The sequence below is a fragment of the Dendropsophus ebraccatus genome, chromosome 1, assembly GCF_027789765.1.
Source record: "Dendropsophus ebraccatus isolate aDenEbr1 chromosome 1, aDenEbr1.pat, whole genome shotgun sequence".
In the NCBI taxonomy this organism is placed as follows: Eukaryota; Metazoa; Chordata; class Amphibia; order Anura; family Hylidae; genus Dendropsophus; species Dendropsophus ebraccatus.
This window is the reverse complement of record NC_091454.1, coordinates 46,464,097-46,485,148: the sequence shown is the minus strand read 5'-3', so window position 1 is coordinate 46,485,148 and position 21,052 is coordinate 46,464,097. Positions and strand designations below refer to the sequence as shown.

Here is a 21,052-nt window from a genome sequence, read left to right as displayed (position 1 = left end):
GTTGTGCAGAGTGAGTAGAAGGTTTGGGTGTGGGCTTGTGTGTAAGGGTGTGGTTAGTGGAAGGACGTCTGTTAGCTTGCTGAAAGCGTCTGTTTGGACGAGTATTATTCTCTGTATTAGAGTTGATGGTATTGAGAGTAAATTTTTTTGGCCAATTTCTAATTTGTTTTGTGAGGTAATCTTCCCTATCCCGATTAAATGTTGACACTTTTTTGTTTATAATGTCAACCTCTAATGAATTCAATCTATCTAAGGTGGATTTGTCTAGTTTTCTATACTCAGCATAATGGCGAAAAGGTACTAGTTCAGCAATGACCACCTTTGCATCTATAAAGGCCCTGCTGGCTATGTCATTTTGTTTTGTGATTAAATTCAATATCATATTAGCAGTACATTGTTCAAGAAGTTTTTCCCAGTTCTCAGTAAACTCTGTATCATTAAGAAATGGGAATTCTATTGGAATACGTAAACCCCTAGGTGCGATTGATTCGCGTATATATAACTGTAAAAACGTTACATCCAAAGTTTGTTGAATTTCCATCTTACAGAGATCTTCTAGTTTAAGGAATAGATCAGTCATAGTCTTTAAATCATCCTGAGGAACATGACTGTTAGATATGTGATTATCTGATACATATTTATCCGAGTCCTTACCAGATGATGTCAGAATTTGTTGTATTAAAGGACAACTCCGGCGAAAAATTTTTTGGGCTTATTTAACACACATTACAAAGTTATATAACTTTGTAATGTGGTTAAATACCCGGTCTGGCCCCCTTCCCCCACTTTCCGACTCCCGACCCCCACCCCGGAAGTTAAAGAATGTATACATTACCTATTACGGTCGTCACGGTCCTCTTCTCCCGGGCGGCATCTGGTGACGGGTGACGTCAGAGCTGGGGGGCGGTCCGGGTCTTCTTCCTCTTCGGCGTCTTCATTGAGAGTGAATGGGAGAGAAAAGGCTGCTGGTGCACATGCACACCAGCAGCCTTTTCATTGACTGGAGCGCATCACATGGCTTCCAGCTTGCTCAGCCCTGATTGGCTGAGCTTGCTGGAAGCCATGTGATGCGTTCCAGCCAATGAAAAGGCTGCCGGTGCGCAAGCGCACTGGCAGCCTTTTCTCTCTCATGGACCCGGAAGCAAGAGACATCGCTGGAAGGCGGACGCAGGTGAGGCGGACGGCAGGCGAATGGAGTGGCGATCGTCACCGGAGGGATGGTGAGTATGGTGTCTGTGTGTGTCTGCGTTTTTTTTTTTCGGGGGGGGGGGTCCCGCCGGAGTTGTCCTTTAATTGATCTCTGAGTTCATTCCTATTATTGTAGAACTCCATGTGTGTAATAGTTCTTTTGTAGATTATTCTTTATTCTTATATCCGTAAGAAAATTTGATCCCAAGCCAAAAACGGTGCTGCTATCCAAAAATGGGGAATGTCTTCCCCTTGAGTACCAACACGTAATAGTAACCTGCACTAGTGGAGGCTGCACTACATGCTCCACACATCTCAAACAGCAAGACACACAAGATCTCACACTTCTTCCAGAAAATCCCGAAACCATCACCACTCCCACAGTCAGAAGGAAAAGTAAAAAGAAAAACATACCTAGAGGCTGCCGAGGAGGAATTAGACAAAAAGGACAAAAAAGGAAAAATAGACCTGTGTTAAAACCTTTATCCACTGAATGGCCAGGTACGATGAAATTATTTAATTTATCTTCTCATATTCTATATTAAATATAGAATTATATATATTAGTATATTAAATAAGGGCTTATCTTTTTGTCCGGTATCATATCCTAATAATTTTAAACTTTTTTTAGATATCAATGATTTTATACGCAAGTTAACTCTTAAGCGTCATTTTAGTTTAAAAGAATGTACCAATCACATACCGTTACCTTCTAATACTGATGTCCCTTTAGATAACTTTTCACATGTCTCGGTTAAAAATAAATCGAACTTTTATCCTTTACAAAGTAAAGGTCATTTTATTGAGACTTTCCAGTCATTGGTACTCAATGATTTAAGAGATATCAATAGTGTTGTTTATAATAGTGGTCATAAGGATAATCTAACTAGGGGTGAAAGAACAGCTTTAAACACCCTTAGATCCAATTCACAACTGATAATACGTCCCGCTGATAAGGGTGGTGGGACTGTTTTACTGAATAGATCTGACTACCTCGAAGAGTCTCATAGAATACTCTCAGATACTGAATACTACATTGAGTTAGATAGCATTCCTACCCATGAGTATACCATTGCCTACAATGCTTTGATACAGGAAGCAATAAGTGAAGGAATTCTCAATAAAATTGAAAAGATTTTTTATTAGTTACTAATACCAATTTTCCTTATTTTTATTATTTGCCAAAAGTACACAAGTGTGAAAATAAACCACCTGGTAGACCTATTATTTCGGGGGTGGGCTCTCTTACTAGCAACCTTTCTCACTATATTGATTTATTTCTTCAAAAATATGTCTGTGAATTACCGTCTCTTTTTAAAGATTCAACACAGCTCATTTCTTTTCTGTTACATAGTCTATCCAGACATTATTTTCTCAAACACAACTCTGATCCCAACACTTTAAGATTCACTATTCTGGAAGAAATTTCAGAATTTACACCAAATAGATACAAACAACTTATAAATAGGGAATCTTACTGGATTTTTAGGATGTGTTCTTTGACACCAGGTGGCTTAAACAAAACAATAGAGAATACTAAAGTATAATAAATCAATTCGTTTTTATGCATTTTTTTATTTAAATGATTTTTGTATATAATGTCTCTAGATATAGTGTTTATATAATATACTAATAAAAACATATCCCTATCTCTTTTATATGAACTGTGTTTTTTGTGTGAACTATTATGACTCTTGAGAAAGGAACCGGTGCGGTTCCGAAACGCGTTGAGTCTCAATAAATATAAATTTTTTATACTACATGTCCTTATTTCACTGGACCTGCGCCCCACGATCCGTGCTTGGTTGGTGTTGGAGGTGTTTCTGTGCAATTCATTACTTTGGATAGCGGGAGTGGCTGCGGTCCATCGTATATGCCAATACGAGTGTTGTGCCTCTTATTTTAGCACAACCTCATCAGGTGAGGGTCTCCTTGCATGTTGGTCCCTCTCTGTCTCTTATAATTTGATCCGCGCTATGGAGTGCTGTCCTTTTCTATTTTGTTCATAGATAACCATAATGGCAGCCTGGCACGGCAAGATCCATTGCAGAACTGTCAAGAGCATTGAGGGCCATTTTACCAGGACAGTGAGGTTAAGGCAAGTTTCAGGAGAATGGGGGAGGGGGACCATTTGTCTTATTTGCCATGTGCTATGCAAAATAGTTCAAGAGCATAGCTAAGTTTTCATTTTTGCCGAAAGTGCCTTTCGGCAAAAATGAAAGCTTAGCTATGCACATGAATGCCATGAAATGCACATGAATGCCATAATAATTTATAAACTGTGTTCACTCAGGTTGGCATTGCTGGTTGTTTGACCACTTCCACTTTGCTAAAGAATATTATCAAGTAGTATTCCAAGCACTGATACTGCTTAGATAATAAAATATAATAACAAAATATTTGGGAAGAAGGTGTGAATAATGCTTGAACGTAATAACCTAGATATATACTAGATTATATACGTGAGCTAAGCACTAGGTGCTACTTCACTAGGCTGTAATAGCCACAATGCACCAATATCTGCTATTCATTTGTCCTTTATTTGTTCTAGTGGTTGTTTTCTGTTCACCCTTTACATTTGTATTTACTTACCTAACTCCCCTGATGAGTCCAGGGGGCTGAGAAGAAATGCGTAGGGACCTTCATAGGGTGTTTTTCAATGCAAGGCTGAAGGGGCAGCTCAGGGAAGGGATCGCCCCTTTTAGGGCGGTAGATCCAACATGTCCCTGTGCAAGAAGAGATAGAGGGGGCCTGGTTTAGGGTGACTGCAGGGACAGGTTAGTGGTCTCCAGCCTATGAGTCCCAGTATTCAGATATCTGTATCTAATGCCATGAAAGAAGTTTTAAACAAGCTAGCCACTAAGTGGGCACTAGTCAGACTGTTCCATTTACTACTTTGATAGTCTGCAGTATGGATGTATCCACCAGAAACTCCCATATAGGCATTCTTTTGCTATATATACATGCTAGCATCTGACTTATTGGTTGTAGTTGGGTATCTGGTATTTATCTGATAGGATTAAAGGTTAAGTTTTATTATTCAGTGTACCATCTCTGAATTAAGCATCAAAAATAAGTTTGCAATAAAGTTAAAATCTTACCTTCCCGACAAGCTTGCCTTTTTTATTCATACAAAGGTAAAAATCTGTTTCTTTCCCTTTTATCCGGACTTGACTTCCGAAAGTGTCAGTTTCCACTAGCAGCTGGGCTTCGAAAGAAAGAAGAGTATTGATTAAATCACCTGTACTGTTGTTGTAAAATCAATAGACAAAATATAACATACTTTCAGTGTGTAAGAAACGGAGCCACCAAGAGTTCTAGTAAAATTTACATTGCAAATATTTACATGTTACAAAGTTAATACGTTGTTGTTGCACAGTTATCAGCTGAGACAAAATTGTTAAAACAATATCAGAGTTTTTCCCCCTGAAAAAAATATCCCTTTCTCTGTGAAGTTAGACAATTCTCAACACTGATAACCCCAAAAGAATTGATTGGGACAATTCCACCCCACCAAAGAGATAACACTAGGGACATCTTTAAGATCTTGGAGGAGCATGTATCTTTGTCCTAAAGATTTTTTTTCTGGTTTTCATCAAGAGGCTGACATCCCAGAGAAACTCCAAGGTGGGTTATATAAAGGTGCTCCCTAAACCTGTATTCCAAGTTGCCTCCTACAGTCAAGTATCATTGATAAGTGGCAGACTGAGGCCTAGCTACAGAGAAATACTATCTACAGGGGGATCCATTTACAGGGGAGACCTATGTGCATGGGGCGATGCTACCTACAGGGGATAATACCTACAAAGGGACCTACCTACAGCTGGATACTACATACTGTGGGAGCCACATATCAACAGGGATATGCTACATACCAACAGGGATATGCTACCTGTGGGAGGACACTACCTACAGGGCTACCTACAAACAGGGGGAACTTACCGGCAGAAACTGCATACTAGAGGTACCTACCTACTGGACAAACTCGTTATTGGGGAGACCTACCTATAGAGGAACCTATGTAATGGGAGGGGGGGGGATACTACCTGCTGGGCAAATTTGTGCACTAACATGCCTACCTAATGAGGGGACTTAGCTACTACTTCCCAGCCCACATTTAAGTAGATGAGCCCTACAAATTTAACAATATTATTAGAGATAGAAATATTCTTTTAATGGTAAGAACAAGCATTCTCATCCATTATGTGTCAGGGAGACACCTGATCAATGACATACAGACAAGGTCACACAATCTTATCTTCAGTAAAAAGAAAGGAGTTCCTCTATTGCATGTGCCTGAATCATTGACAGAGAACAGAGGAGAATAAGAACTTATTTTGTGTAAATCATCCCCTACTTGTAATTTGTTTGTGAACGGTCCCAGTTTACATTGAATGCAATGATGAACCTTGTAGTCTAATTATTATTTTCTCTGTCTGCTTATTTCCACCTGTGAATGTTTTTATACAATTGCCATAGTCTAGACATAAGCAGTCTACATTGCACACATTCCTTAAAACTAGATATTTGAACAATTTCCCTAATGATATATTTTTAAAAGAGAAATCTTCCATTTCATGCTTTACACTTATTGGGCCGTTTATTTTAAAACTTCCTGAGAACTCCCACTGGAAGAGGGAATTCCTCAAATGTCTAACTAAAGACTGCTATGTATATTGTGCAATATCTTGCACCTAAAATAATACCAAATGTACACTTTTGAAGTACAAAAATTCAAAGAGAAAAAGACAAATCAAAGAAGGCAGGAATTCCATCATTTATACAAAATCAGACAGTTTTAATTTCTGCCAAAAGCTTGCTACATTTTTAAGCATTCCATTAAATCACTTTGTAATTTGGATCTCGGACCCACATGCATATTTCAAAGGCATTCTGGAATCATAAAACCTCACTAGTTGGCAAGCGTTTACTTGAACAGCTCTACACTTTCTGTAGCAGAAGTTTCCTAGTACACTTAACTAAACATTCTTAGCTAAAAAACCTGGGAAAGAATTTTTCAGCATCAGACATAACGTACAGAGTCTAGCCTCTATTTGTGCCAATTGCAAAGGTCATCTAATGGAGAAGTAACTTACACTGAAAACATCACCACTCTAACATTGTTTTCAATCTCTATAACAGATCTATCTATCTCTCTAGATTGAAAGAATCAAATGCAGCACTCGAGAGGTAAATGAAGATGGTGCTAAGCGGTATACACCAGAGACCAATGGTGTAATGTAATACCCAAGCGCAGAATTACCGCAGCACTCCAAGGGATGACTTCAAAACAACGTGTTTATTTCACCCAAGAAAAAACGCAACGTTTCGTTCTTTCATTGAGAGCATTGACCACTGCTTGAGAAAGCTCTCAGTGAGAGAGCAAAACGTTGCAGTTTTTCTTGGGTGAAATAAAAAAGTTGTTTTTAAGTCATCCCTTGGAGTGCTGCGGTGATTCTGCTTTTGGATATCTATCTATCTATCAAATACTTGAAAATAGCAGCAGTTAGCCGCTGAAACGTCGCGTTTGTATGCTGCACAAGTCTATGAATAAACCGCACTGCTTCCGAAGTTTACTAAGGAGTGCTGTGGATTTTCCTCTACTACTACTATCAATCTATCTATCTATCTATCTATCTATCTATATCTCCTATATCTATCTATCTATCTATCTATCTATCTCCTATTTAGACTGTATTAGAAAATATAACAAAAATAAATTGATTAAAAAATAAAAAATTCTTTGTGGATTTATCAAAGTACAGTATATGTAATAAGTTGACATTAAAAGCAGTTCATGTTTTAACTTTTAAAGAGTTTTATTGGGTTTTGTAGAACGGACACAAAAATATAATTATAAATTCATAACATAACCTAACGATGGAATGAGATAACATAAAATCATGTAATAGATACAAAACTACCTAAAGATCCCTGATTAGTTAACATACCATCACATAATCACATTGTAATACAATAATGTACACTGAAGTTAAATCAAGCCCCCCAGAGTGTTTTATGAGGAACAACCCCCTACTATAAAGAGGTTACAAAAAGAGGATGAATGGGTTTAGGGAAGTGGTGTCTCCACAACCACAAAGCCAGGGACACCCCAGTGATTAAACCAACCTAAAGGGTTGGAGCGTATGAAACTATCTCTTAAGTTCCATAGTCTCACAGTGAGAGAATACAGCTGCCAAAAAGCCCAAGTTCTATTAAAACATTCAGCTCGGTTCTGACATTTACCATGATGCGCAAAAGGTTTAGTCGATGTTTACACAAAGTACACACAACATGCACAACCTTTTCACTCTAGGGAAACAGCAAAACTATGTAGATAGTTAAAGGGGTACTCCAAGATATATAACTTCCTAATATAATTGTATCATTAATAGTACTAGCTTTAGTGGCCTCTCTGTGCTTCAAGGAAATGGAAAATAGAAGGACTACAAAACTTTTATTGACCCCAGCTCCCTCCTCTCTCCCATGACAAGGCATCATCCTCTAATGTCACAGAAGGCTTGGCTGGATCTTGTCTCTGAGCTCTATCCCCAACCCCTTGAGTGACTCGCCATCTTTAAGCAGCCCCTCCAGTCTACATCTCAGCAGACAAGGAGTGAAAGAAGCAGGTGCTGCAACTTCATTGCTTTTGAAGTCTGCAGTGAAATTATATATTCTGTAACTGCTTTGGATGGGGAACTGGCACGAAAACCCGGGAAGGAAAATAGGCAGGGTGGATGGGCTGTAATGGAGAGTTGATGGAAATCATTCAGGAACAGGCAAGCAATGATATATGCTTCTGCAGCAGGTTTATTTTTTTTAACCTTATTTCGGAGTACCTCTTTAAAGTGCAACTATTGTCTGGAAAGAATGTTAAACACTGGTACCTCTGGAAAATGTAGACAGGCTCAGAATACAAGCAGCTAGTGTTCAGCACTAGCTAAGCCTGCATAATACCACCTTCCGAGGCAGACCACACAACTGCTATGGGGCCCATGGAACAGGAAATTTTAAAGTGTCTCTGACTGTACCCACAATCTGTCCCCAAAATCACTTGTACCTTCGGATAGCTGCTTTTAATCCAAGATCTGTCCTGGGGTCCGTTCGGCAGGTGATGCAGTTATTGTCCTAAAAAACAACTTTTAAACTTGCCACCCTGTGCCAAACAGCCGTGGACTAAAGTATCTGTGCCCTAACCTTGTACCACCCATCCGTCCCGCCTCCCCAGCCTCTTCATCATTAGGAATGCCACTGGCAGGCTTTTACCTATTCCTCTGCAATGAACACTGCACAGGTGCCTTAACGATCCAGCCCATGTGCCGTGTTCTCACAGCTGATGAATAGGAGAAAATCTGCCTGGGGCATTCCTAATGATGAAGACGGCGGGGAGGAGGGACAAAGAGGTTGTGCCAGCCTAATGCACACACTCTAGGCCATGGCTGTTTGGCACAGGGCTACAAGTTTAAAAGTTGTTTTTTAGGACAATAACTGCATCTCCTGCCGAACAGAGCGCAGGACAGATCTTGGATTAAAAGCAGCTATCTGAAGGTACAAGTGGTTTGGGGTGGTCAGATTGTGGGTACAGAGTCGCTTTAAGAACCATAGACTGATTGTCCAAGGGGGTAAGAAGGGGTACAACTTTAAAAATCAGAAAAAGGAACATTAACCCTTTGAGGACCAGGCCCAAAATGACCCAGTGGACCGCGCAAATTTTGATCTTAGTGCTTTCGTTTTTCCCTCCTCCCCTTCTAAGAGCTCTAGCACTCTCAGTTTTCTATCTACAAGCCATGTAAGTCCTTGTTTTTTACAGGAATAGTTGTACTTTGTAATGGCGTCATTCATTTTACCATAACATGTATGATGGAATCCCAAATATATTATTTATGAAGATATAAATAGGTGAAATCGTAAGAAAGAATGCAATATGGTAACGTTTGGGGGGTTCCTGTGTCTACGTAATGCACTATATGGTAAAAGCGACATGATACTATTATTCTATAGGTCAGTCCGAACACAACCATATGCAGGTTACACAGATTCTCTAATGTTATATATATTTTTTTTTATGAAATCCTTTTTTTTGGCAATTAAATATTAATAAAATGGGCCTATTGTGACGCTTATAACGGTTTTATTTTTTCACCTACGGGGCTGTATGGGATGTCATTTTTTCCGCCATGATCTCTAGTTTTTATTAATACCATATTTGTGAAGATCGGACGTTTTGATCACTTTTTATTGATTTTTTTAAATATATAATGTAACATAAAATCGGTAATCTGCGCACTTTTTCCCCTCTTTTCGTGTACGCCGTTTACCGGTCGCAATGACGCTTGTTATATTTTAATAGATCGGACAATTACGCACGCTACGGTATATTATATGTTTATCTATTTATTCATTTTTATATGTTTTATTTATATAATGGGAAAGGGGGGTGATTTAGACTTTTATTGGGGGAGGGGTTTTGGGGTAGTGTGTTAGTGTTTTGAACTTTTTTTTTTTACACTTTTGAAGTCCCTTTGGGGGACTTCTACATTCACTACTTTGATTTCTACACTGATGAATGCTATGCCATAGGCATAGCATTGATCAGTGTTATCGGCGATCTGCTCATTGAGCCTGCCTGTGCAGGCTTAGTGCAGCAGATCGCCGATCAGACCGCACGGAGGCAGGTAAGAGACCTCCGGCAGTCCGTTTCAACGATCGGGACCCCCGCAGTCACACTGCGGGGGTCCCGATCGGTAAGTGACAGGGGACTCCCCCTGTCACTTACACTTAAACACCGCGGTCGCGCCGCGATCGCGGCGTTTAAGGGGTTAATGACACGCGGCAGCGCGATCGCTGCTGCGTGTCATTACCGGTGAGGTCCCGGCTGCTGACTGCAGCCGGCCCCCACCTGCTATGAAGCGCGCTCCGCTCCGGAGCGCGCTTCATAGCGGGAAAAACACCCAGGACGTAAGGTTACGTCATGGGTCGTCTGGGGACAGACTTCCATGACGTAACCCTACGTCCAGGGTCGTCTAGGGGTTAAATGGAATCTCTCAACATAAAATTATCTAATTTATCAACATCATGTTGCAGAGCAGGTAAGCTGATAAGTTTGATATATATCTTTGTGGGAAAAATTGGGAAGTACCCCAATTGAAATCTCTGATATTTCCATGCTTAGGAGTCAAGGGGGTGATCCTATCACTATGTGACACTGTCAACTGGACTCCTAAGCATAAAGATTAGGCATCATGTGGTTTCTTCAGAAGTCTCATAAAAGGTGGGTCTCCTTTCTTGCTTGACCTTCAAATTTGCAGGTGTTTGAAGATCGGCATAAATGCTTTGTGTTTCACTGTTACAACTATGGAACGGTTTTAGAAGCGCTTTTTCTTTTATAGTTTAGATATGAAGCTATGGCTGGTCTTAGTCTAGTATCTTTTCTCTCAGTGGGGAAATCTGGTGTACTCTTTCAACCCTAAATGAATTAGAAGCAGTTACCTACTATGATGGTTTTGAGAATGCAGTGGAGTCGGAGGTTATTCCACCTTTCCCTGTTTTTCAGGGTCTTCCGGATTGTCTTATAATATAATTTTGGTGTTTCAAAGATGTGAAAGAGATTGATCGACGTGTATGATATAGTGTTTGCAGGTTGTGGTCCCAGTTTTAGTGAACCTTTCTTGGTGTTTGCTATAATATGTACCAATGCCAAATTTACATAGGCATTGAAGGATATCCAGGTGATTGTCAAGCACTGTATAAGATGGCAGGAAACGTCTATGTTATTTGCTTGGTGACGTTCACATAATGGATATGATTCTGGGCTTCTTCCCGGTGACAAATTAGGAGAGATTTCACCAGCCATTTTCCTAAGCAGTCCTAAGCAATGTTTCAGTAGCTTGGGAAAGCCTCTTTGACACTTTGCACAGTAGAATAAAAGCATTTTCTATTGTATGAAAGCACAGAAGTGTATATTTAAAAAGGTACCATCTGTGTCTTTGAGCGATCTAAGCGATCAGTTTGGAACCTAAATTGCAGCTGACAAATTTACTTTAACCCCTTAAGGACCGGGCCTGAAATGGCCTTAAGGACCGGAGCAAATTTTATGAATTTGACCAGTGTCACTTTATTCATTAATAACTTCGGGATGCTTTTACCTATCTGGCTGATTCTGAGATTGTTTTCTAGTGACATATTGTACTTCACATTTCTTGTAAATTGGAGTCGATACTTATAACGAATCTTTATGAAAAAACCCAAAATAGCGTGAAAAATTGTGAAAAAATGCATTTTTCCAACTTTAAAACTTTTCTGCTTATACAGAAAATGGTTATACCACATAAATTATATATTAAATAGCATTAGCAACATGTCTACTTTATGTTGGCGGCATTTATTAAACTATATTTCATTTTTTATAGACAATAGAAAGCTTAAAACATTAGCAGCAAATTTCCAAATTTTCGTTAAAATTTCAAAATCATATATTTTTAGGGAACTGTTCAGGTTTAAAGTGTATTTGAGGGGACTGTGTGTTAGAAAGCCCCACGAAGCACCCCATTTCAGAAACTGCACCCCCTAAACTCTGCAAAAGCACATCTAGAAAGTTTTTTAACCCTTTAGGGGAGTCACAGAAATAAAAGCTAAGTGTGTAAGAAATTTGAAAATTTTAATTTTCTGTGCAGAGATTTTATTGTAATCCAATATTTTTCATAATTATAAACCTATTACCAGAGAAATGCACCGCAATATTGATTGCCCCGTTTCTGCAGTTTATAGAAATACCCCATATGTGGCCCTATTGCGCTATTTGACGCAACCACAAGCCTCAGATATAAGGGAGCGCCTAGTGAATTTCAATGGCTCCGTTATTTTTGGTCATTTTTGACTGTACCACTTCAGGTTGGCAGAGGCTCTGGGGTGCCAAAACCTAAAAAACACCCCTAAAGGGACACCATTTAGAAAACTAAACCCCTCAAGGAATGTAACAAGGGGTGCGGTGAGCATCTGGACCCCACAGGTGCTTCACAGATTTTCCAAACAATATGACTTGAAAAAAGACTAAAGTATTTTTTACACTAAAATGTTGTTCTAGCCTTCAATTTTTCATTTTCACAAAGGGATAAAAGGAAAAAAAAAACACAAAACATGTAGCGCAGTTTCTCCCGAGTACGGAAATACCCCACATGTGGACATAAAGTGCCAAGTGGGCGCAGGACGAGCCTCCAAAGGGAAGGAGCGCCAATTGGCTTTTGGAAGCTGGATTTCACTGGAATGGATTTCAAGGGCCATGTCGCATTTACAGAGCCCTCGTGCTGCCAAGACACTGGAAACCCCCCACAAGTGACCCCATTCTGGAAACTACACCCCTCAAGGAATCTAACAAGGGGTGCAGTGAGCATATGGACCCCACTGGTGACGGGCACAAATGTGGAAAAATGTGACGTGAAAGTGAAAATTTTCATTTTTTCACTTTCATGGCACAAATGTGCCCCTCATCCAGGGATCCATATCCTCACTGCACCCCTTGTTAGAATCCTTGAGGGGTGTAGTTTCCAGAATGGGGTCACTTGTGGGGGGTTTACAGTGTTTTGGCAGCACAAGGGCTTTGTAAATGCGACATGGCGTTCATCATCCATTCTAGCCAAATCCAACCTCTAAAATCCAAATGGCGCTCCTTCCCTTCAGAGGCTTGCCCTGCACCCACATGGCGCTTTATGTCCACATGTGGGGTATTAACAGACTCGGGGGGAAATTGCTCTACACATTTTGTGTTTTTTTTTCTCTTTTAACCCCTTGTGAAAATGATAAATTCAAGGCTAGACCAACATTATAGTGTAAAAAATTTAATATTTCATTTTCACGCCACATTGTTCCACATTTGTGCCCGTCACCAGTGGGGTCCATATGCTGACTACACCCCTTGTTACATTCCTTGAGGGGTGTAGTTTCCATAATAGGGTCACTTGTGGGGGGTTTAACTGTCTTGGCAACACAGGGGCCTTTTGAATGCAACATGGCCCCTCGAAATCCATTCCATCCAAATCCAGCCTTCAAAAACCAAATGGCGCTCCTTCCCTTTGGAGGCTTACCCTGCACCCGCATGGCGCTTTATGTCCACATGTGGGGTATTTCCGTACTCAGGGGAAATTGCTCTACACATTGTGTTTTTTTTTATCTTTTAACCCCTTGTGAAAATGAAAAAATCAAGACAAGATCAATGATTTAGAGTAAAAATTTTAAAAAAATTACACTAAATGTTGGTCTAGCCTTGATTTTTTTCCATTTCCACAAGGGGTTAAAAAAGAAAATGAACACAAAACGTGTAGGGTAGTTTCCCCTGAGTACGAAAATACCCCACATGTGGACATAATTTGCCATATGGGCACAGGGCAAGTCACCAAAAGGACAGAGCGCCATTTAGAGGCTGGAATGGGGGATGGAGGCCATGTCGCAATTACAAAGCTCCTGTGCTGCCAGAACAGTAGAAACCCCCCACAAGTGACCCAATTCTGGAAACTACACCCCATAAGGAATCTAACAAGGGGTGCAGTGAGCATATGGACCCCACTAGTGATGGGCACATGTGTAGAACATGTGCCGTGAAAATAAAAAATACCATTTTTTTCATTTTCACGTCCCAAATGTGGCCGTCACCAGGGGGCCATATACCCGCTGCCCCACTTGTTAGATTCCTTATGGGGTGTAGTTTCCAGAATGGGGTCACTTGTGGGGGGTTTCTACTATCCTGGCCGCACAGAGGCTTTGTAATTGCATCATGGCATCCTCTAATGGGAATGGCGGCCATACCTATTTAGCTGGGGAAAAGGGACAATTCTAATTTATTTGGGGGTATTAGGCCAATTATTAGTTTATAAGGTTGAAAATGACAGGTGTCCATCAAACTCAACCTGTGTTGATCCAGAGGAAGGCAAAAACCCCTCGTGAGGCAGACGACAGTAGCCTCATCACAGGGGAAAAATTCCTTCCCGACTCCATAATGGCGATCAGAATAATCCCTGGATCAACGTGACCCCTGAAATAGGAATAAGGGACAGAATTTAGATAATGTAGAACCCCAGTGACGTGTGGTGCGCCTTGGAGCGATCCAGTATGCAGAGGCCGGGGGGATCAGGACAGGTGTCACACTGGAAAATGGTGTCCTTCCTGATCCCCCTGTTACCCCACACTCTGCACTTCTTCTGGGGTCTCCCGTTCTCCAGTGTGGGGGACGTCACCTGGAAAATGTTGTCCTGGTGCGATACGGGATCCTTCATATCCAAAAGCGCTGGGTCCGCTCCATTGCTGCTAAATATTAGGGCGCTATTACTACTTCTGATATTTTCGGATCGTGCCGCAAGCTACAGTAGCTCGGGCAGCGAGGGACCGGAAGAGGGGGTGCTGGTATAAAGGTTATCCCCGTACAGGTGGTGGTGACCTTTATCCAGCAGTGGGAAGATCAGTTCCCGGACGATGTCCCCACTAACTCCGAGGATGGGGGGGGGGGGGAGTGGGCATCTGGGGGCTGGATTCGAGTGTCCCTTCCTTCATACACTCTAAGGGTACGTGCACACTGCGGAATCGCGAAGGATAACCCTTTGTGCATTCCGCAGTTGGCACCCGCCGGCGGACTGATGCAGGCGCACGTCTCCGTCCGTGTCGTAGACTCCATTCTATGCACGGGCGGATTCCGCTCTGCGTCCAACGTGTTGATGGAATGACGGATGATGGAATCCGCCCGTGCATAGAATGGAGTCTATGACACGGGCGGAGACGCGCCCCTGCATCAGTCCGCCGGCGGGTGCCAGCTGCGGAATGCACGAAGGGTTATCCTTCGCCATTCCGCAGTGTGCACGTACCCTAAATCTGTAAGTGTACCCTGAGGTACTCTCACAGAGTTTGTAGAATTTCACGCCAAACCGCCAACTCTTATTGGGACGGTACTGGCAGAAAAGACGTGTCTGGGGGGCAGCGTACGCTACGCTACTCCCAGACACGTCACTGGATGATGAGGAGGATGAGGATGAATGGAGGAACAAAGGACCCCCCATTCATCCTCACTGGCTGTTTCGGTGTCGGAGGCAATAATAACGTATGCGTCCGATACCGAAAACACCCTGGGGGCCATCTTTATATGGGGATTGGTATATGGGGTATGTAGTGGTGTAGTGTAAAACTTTATTCAATGTAGTGTGGTGTAATGTAGTGTTTTTTTTACGTGTTTTTTACAGTAAGTATACAAAAAAAACCTATGCCAAAAATGGTGTTGCTGATAAATGCCGCACTTATGTTCGGCACTTATCAGCAGACCGTGGCAGTAGGATATAAAAAAAAAACACCCTACGCCAAAAAGGAGGAGTTGCTGATTAGCAGCGCACTTTCGTGCGATGCTGATCAACACTCAGCGGCGATAGGGTGCGGAAAATAGGAAAAAAAAAAATTGGGAAAATTTTTTTTTTTTTACTACATTCTGAACATCCCTGTAGTGGCTGATACGTGTATTACACTTATCAGCCGCTAGGGGGCAGCAGAGCGCAAGATCCGAAAATAGACGACGCTGGAGCCGGAAAAATACGAAAAAAGACGACGCTGGAGCCGGAAAAAGCCGATCGGGACTCACAGAAGAAGCCGAAGTCCCGACAAGACGAAGAGGACGCCGGGAACCCGGAAGACGCCGATCAGGACCCCGGGACAGGTGAGTAATGTACAAATACCTGCTCTGGACCCCTCAGCTACCTAGCTGAGGGGTCCGGAGCAGGTATTTATTACTTGTGGGGACTTTGATCGCCGTGAACGGCCGGCCGGCTGGCCGGCCGTTCACGGCGATCGGGACGGTGGTACCGTGACCACCATTACTTTTTACAGTAATGGCGGTCGGTGCCGTCCTCGGACAGCACCGACCGCCATCAGCCAATAGCGGTGATCGTCGGCATGGGGGGGGTTAACAACCCTCCATGCCGACAGAGAGAGATGGCCTGCTATGTATTATAGCAGGCTATCTCCCTCGATCGGGACCCGGCCGGCCGCGGCGCCCGTTTAAAGGGCCGACGTACCGGTACGTCATGGGTCCTTAAGTGACAGTGATCCATGACGTGCCGGTACGTCATGGGTCCTTAAGAGGTTAAAGGGGTACTCCAAAGATTAGAAATTTATGTTAAATACATTAATTTAAAAAAAAAAAGTATATATTTTTTTAACATGCATATGCACTTCTGTTTGGTGGCAGCAGTAAGGAGCTACATGGCCCCTCAGCTGCTACTGTTTGTGTCAGGAACTGCAGGGCTATCCCCTTCTATGTTGTAGCTGTTAGAATTGGAGTCATGGATACACTGTACCACTACTAGCGATGGTGTAAGCCGCACCACGGAGCGGAGTCTTTAGGGCCACTGGTCTTTATCAGTGCCCACTGCAAGGTGGGATGGACTTGCTGCGGCAGGCAACCCCCAAGTCTCTACCCCTGGCTTGGCTTGCTAGTGGTGGAACGGCAAGGTGCAGCTGGAGACACGTAGGCAGGCAATCTGGGACACAGCAGGACACACGGCAGGAACCACAGGCAGCAGGAACACAGCAGGACTCATGGCTGGAACTACAGGCTAAAACCACAGTGTAACGGCGGCCAGGTGTTCCAACCTGAATCACGGACAGGAATCACGGGCAGCTGAGACCACATGCTACAGGAAGCATGCAGTGATTCCAACGGGGAATGTCAGCACAGGTGTTCTATTTATAGGGGAGCAGATTGGTGCACTAACCAATTAGGGATGCACTGTCTCTTTAAAACCCGAGCAGCAGGTGCGCACGTGCCTTAGGAGGCAGGGTTACTGTGGAACTCGCAGCGTGAAATCCGCTGCAATTCTGGTACGTGTAAACCCACACTAAAACTATGTTTTGCCAAAAAAATTGCCTGCAGTCTAGGGCATACTTCTCCAAGCCTATGTTCACAGCCAGCCAATTGGTACAACTGGCCGGCCCTGCACCCAGCGCAGGCATTGTGCAAAAATCTTTACCTGCAAATTGTTGCTTATGCGCTTATTGTTGCTAAGATTATCATAGTTTTCTAGCCCTCACCCAATATCTGTGTTATAAGTCTGAGGATTATGTATAAGAATGTATTTCTTTTCAGGAATGCTGGAAAGGTTTCATGTTAAAACATAGTTGTATGCAGCAATTCTTGTGGAATAATGCAGTGGGGATATAGACAGCTGGCTGTTTTACTGGTCAGGGTACAATGGTGGCTGCTACATGTGTTGCCCTTATTTCTACCATGAAGACCTAAGGTGCAGCCAGGAAATTTCTTGTGTTTAATATGTGCTGGGCTCACCCAGCTTTAGAAAAGTCCACTGTACAATTGCTTAGCCAGCTGGGGGTTCCGTTTACAATACCTCAATCTCTCCGTTTGGACACTCAATTTAACAGTTGGTCCTGTGGAAGGTTGGTGCAGCGGTGGGTTGAGGAACTGAATTTTGTATTATAGCTTTGGATGGGATTGAGCTGCACTTTTCTTTTAAGATCCCATTTGACAGCTGATTGTAAAAAGTCCAAGATTGGGACTCTGATTTGATTAAATAGAACCTAAAATTAAAATATTATGGGGATTTACTAACATGCGCCCCTGGTGTACACCATGGAGAAGGCGCTGATTCTTACCTTTTCTGTGACATACTTATGTAACCCCAGCTCGCTTATGAGTGGGTGGGGGTTGTGAGAGGGTGCCTCAAGGCGGGGGGAAAGCGTGTCCTTCCCCTGCACCTAATTTATCATAGTTTACACCTAGGAAAAAGTGTAAATCATGCAAAAATTTACACCAGCTCTGGAGCAGTGTAAATGTGTAGATTTTTGTTTGAGCGTGCGCCTAGTAAATCCAGCTAGGTAAATAAGGGCAGGGCCTAATTTAATACTGGCATATGAGTACACCAGTCTTTATACATGTCTCCTTTTATGTCAGTGCGTCTCACTTCACATCTGCCATGGGGAAAACCAGTTTAGAGAGGGGATTCCCATCATTATAATGGGAATCCCTGCTCCTTTAGTAGTGGATCACCACTTTACTACTGCATCACCACTTAACTCTTTGCACCTGACCCATGGAGTGACCAATTATACATATTTACATTGTTCCCTAAGAGAATATATACTTAACATTTGAATACATGTAGGCACCATAGGAAACAGGATCCACATGTCCCCCCTAAATTGGTTAATCTAGCTGTCAATCTTGATGACCAATTGTTTGCTAAAACTAGTGAAAATGCCAATCATCTTGATAATGTGACTGCAGTGGACAATATACTGTACATTGGTAAGCTATGTATGCTATGAATAAAAGTCATATAGTCCATATAGTAAACTGACCTTATATCATGCATTTTAAACATTAAATAGAAACACTTTTATCTTTCAGTGCTGGACTTCCTAATGTTTGGAGGGTAATATGATTCCTTGTCTTGTAGTCCAGCTAGCTTGTCCACGCATCACCACGAGGAACTAACAAGCACCGTTTGGAAGCTATGTGGGACGCTCAGATCACCAGTAAGCTTCCTCAAATATTCACTTTACAGACTGTACTGTTCACCTTGGCAGTAGAAAACTTTTTTCAGAGACAAAACTTTGGCTCCCTTTTTAAGAAACTTGAGTGGTGTTGCCAGAGGTGATCTGTCCGCACCAGGAATAAGCAGAGGATATTTATACTCAAATGTAATTTTATTAAGAAAAATAATCTATTTGTGGTCATAAACTTTTTTTTTAATAGGAAAAGAAGCAAAAGGTTGATTTCAACCCTTAGGGGACACAGCCAGTTTTCATTTTTGAACTTTCGTTTTTTTCCTCCTTGTGTATATAAGGCTATAGCTTGTGCATTCTTCCACCTAGAGACCCAGATGAGCCCTTATTTTTTGCGCCACTAATTGTACTTTGCAATGGCAGACGCCTAAAAAATGCAGTGAAGCCAGAAAACAATTATATGTGTGGTGAAATTGAAAAATGTTCCTCAAAATTGCTCTATTACCATGCTTATAACGCTTCATTTGGTCTATGGGGCTGTGTGAGGTGCCACTTTTTGCGACATGATCTGTACTTTCTATTGGTACCTTGATTGAGCATTTGCAACTTTTTGATCACTTTTTATTGCAATTTTTCTAGATTTGATGCAACCAAAAATGCGCAATTTTGCACTTTGGAATTTTTTGGCGTAGATATACTGCATAGATCCATGAGATAGGCACTAGAGATGAGCGAACCTCGAGCATGCTCGAGCCCATCCGAACCTGAACTTTCGGCATTTGATTAGCGGTGGCTGCTGAAGTTGGATAAAGCCCTAGGGCTATGTGGAAAACATGGAAATAGTCATTGGCTGTATCCATGTTTTTCAGACAACCTTAGAGCTTTATCCAAGTTTAGCAGCCCCCGCTAATCAAATGCCGTACGATCGGGTTCGGATGGACTCGAACCCGAACCCAGTTCGCTCATCTCTAATAGGCACTCTATTGCTTTCGGCTGCTGCAATAGAGCAATAAGCAATAGAGTGCTGAGCTGGGATCAGCGCCATTATGGCGCAGACCCCGGCCAGTAACAGATGCAGGGATCGCCCGTCGATCCCCCCACTAAACCACCAGGGAAGGGGGACAGTATGTATTTAGATGCAGCTGTCAATTTTGACAGCTGCATCTAAATACTTAATTAGTGGGCACGGTAATCAGACTGTGCCTGCTAATAGCCGCGGTCCTGGGCTGCATATAGCACCCGGGATGGCGGCAGTTCAGAGCACAGTCGTCGCGCAACCCCCCTCTGAACTCCCCTAGTGGCAGCTATGGGTTAAACAGGTTGACTTGCAGATACTTAACATTTGGTCTTTGGTATTCTGCTGTGGCAGTTTTCACAACAACTTTGGTAAATTAATAGCCTAGCCCAGTAGTAGTGGATTGGAAGATCTTCAGCTCAGATGTGATTGGAGTGGTACATTAATTTGCATATACAGTAGTTCCTCAAGTTACAATATTAATTGGTTTACAGAATGATCATTGTATATTAAAAATATTGTATATTGATACCTAAACTCTTTTCAAAACTGGTAATTGGTTCTAAAGCCCCTAAAATGTCATCCCAAAATGAGATTAAAAAAAAAAAAAAAAAGATTTAAAGAAATAAGCAGCTAACTAATATGGATAAAGCAAGTCCTTGCATAGAACAGTCGAAAAAGGGGCAACTCATCTTGGCACAAGGAAGGAGCAGTACAGGACATGTAGTATCACACTGTTCTGTAGAGAGGCGCTACTAGACAGCCAATCACTGCATGCACTTTATCAATACTGGGGTTTTACCAGCACAATAGCCACTTTATTAGTTGATCGTCTAGCTATTTACATGTGCCAGAGATCCTGACCATCTGTAGCATTGCATGTTGAGTCTGATCTCAAGGAAAACCTGTATTACACATAGCAAATATTGTTCTTAATATTCGCTATAACGATCGACCGCTATTGAAAACTAGTGATTTTGTAGCGAACAATTCTGAGGTTATTACATTCAAATATTAATGTTGAACGATTATTTTTACGTGGTCATAAATAGTTCCTCATGGTCATAAATAGTTCCTCAGGAAGACCCACACAACATGTTTTATCTTTGAATGGCTTATTAAACAAACAGATATGCGAACGATTGGTGAACTACCAACAATAATTTTTCAACATGTTGAAAACCAAAAATGACAAAGTGTGTCTCTTGCTAGTTTCATATATGCAGAATATATATATATATATATATATATATATATATATATATATATAAGAATATAGTTATCTGAAAAGGTTACGACATTTCATTTGATCCTGTTAATAAAAACTCTAGTTTGGCAACCAAGGTTGTTCCTTACACGCAG

The 21,052-nt window shown here is 41.9% G+C and overlaps 1 protein-coding gene across 2 annotated transcripts in view; it reads right to left on the bottom strand.

Annotated features, from left to right (window-relative positions):
- FGF18 (fibroblast growth factor 18) overlaps window positions 1-21,052 on the bottom strand; it is a 125,617-nt gene that overhangs the window by 16,710 nt on the left and 87,855 nt on the right. Inside the window, exons 4-5 of one of the 2 annotated variants that reach the window (XR_011360223.1) lie at window positions 4,290-4,396; window positions 3,781-3,914 (exon numbers count right to left, since the gene is read on the bottom strand). Coding sequence is in view for 1 of the 2 variants with exons in the window: in XM_069954231.1 (XP_069810332.1) it covers window positions 4,290-4,396 (107 nt within the window). In the remaining variant the exon portion in view is untranslated. The remainder of the gene's footprint in view (window positions 1-3,780; window positions 3,915-4,289; window positions 4,397-21,052) is intronic. The other variant, XM_069954231.1, reaches the window with a different exon arrangement.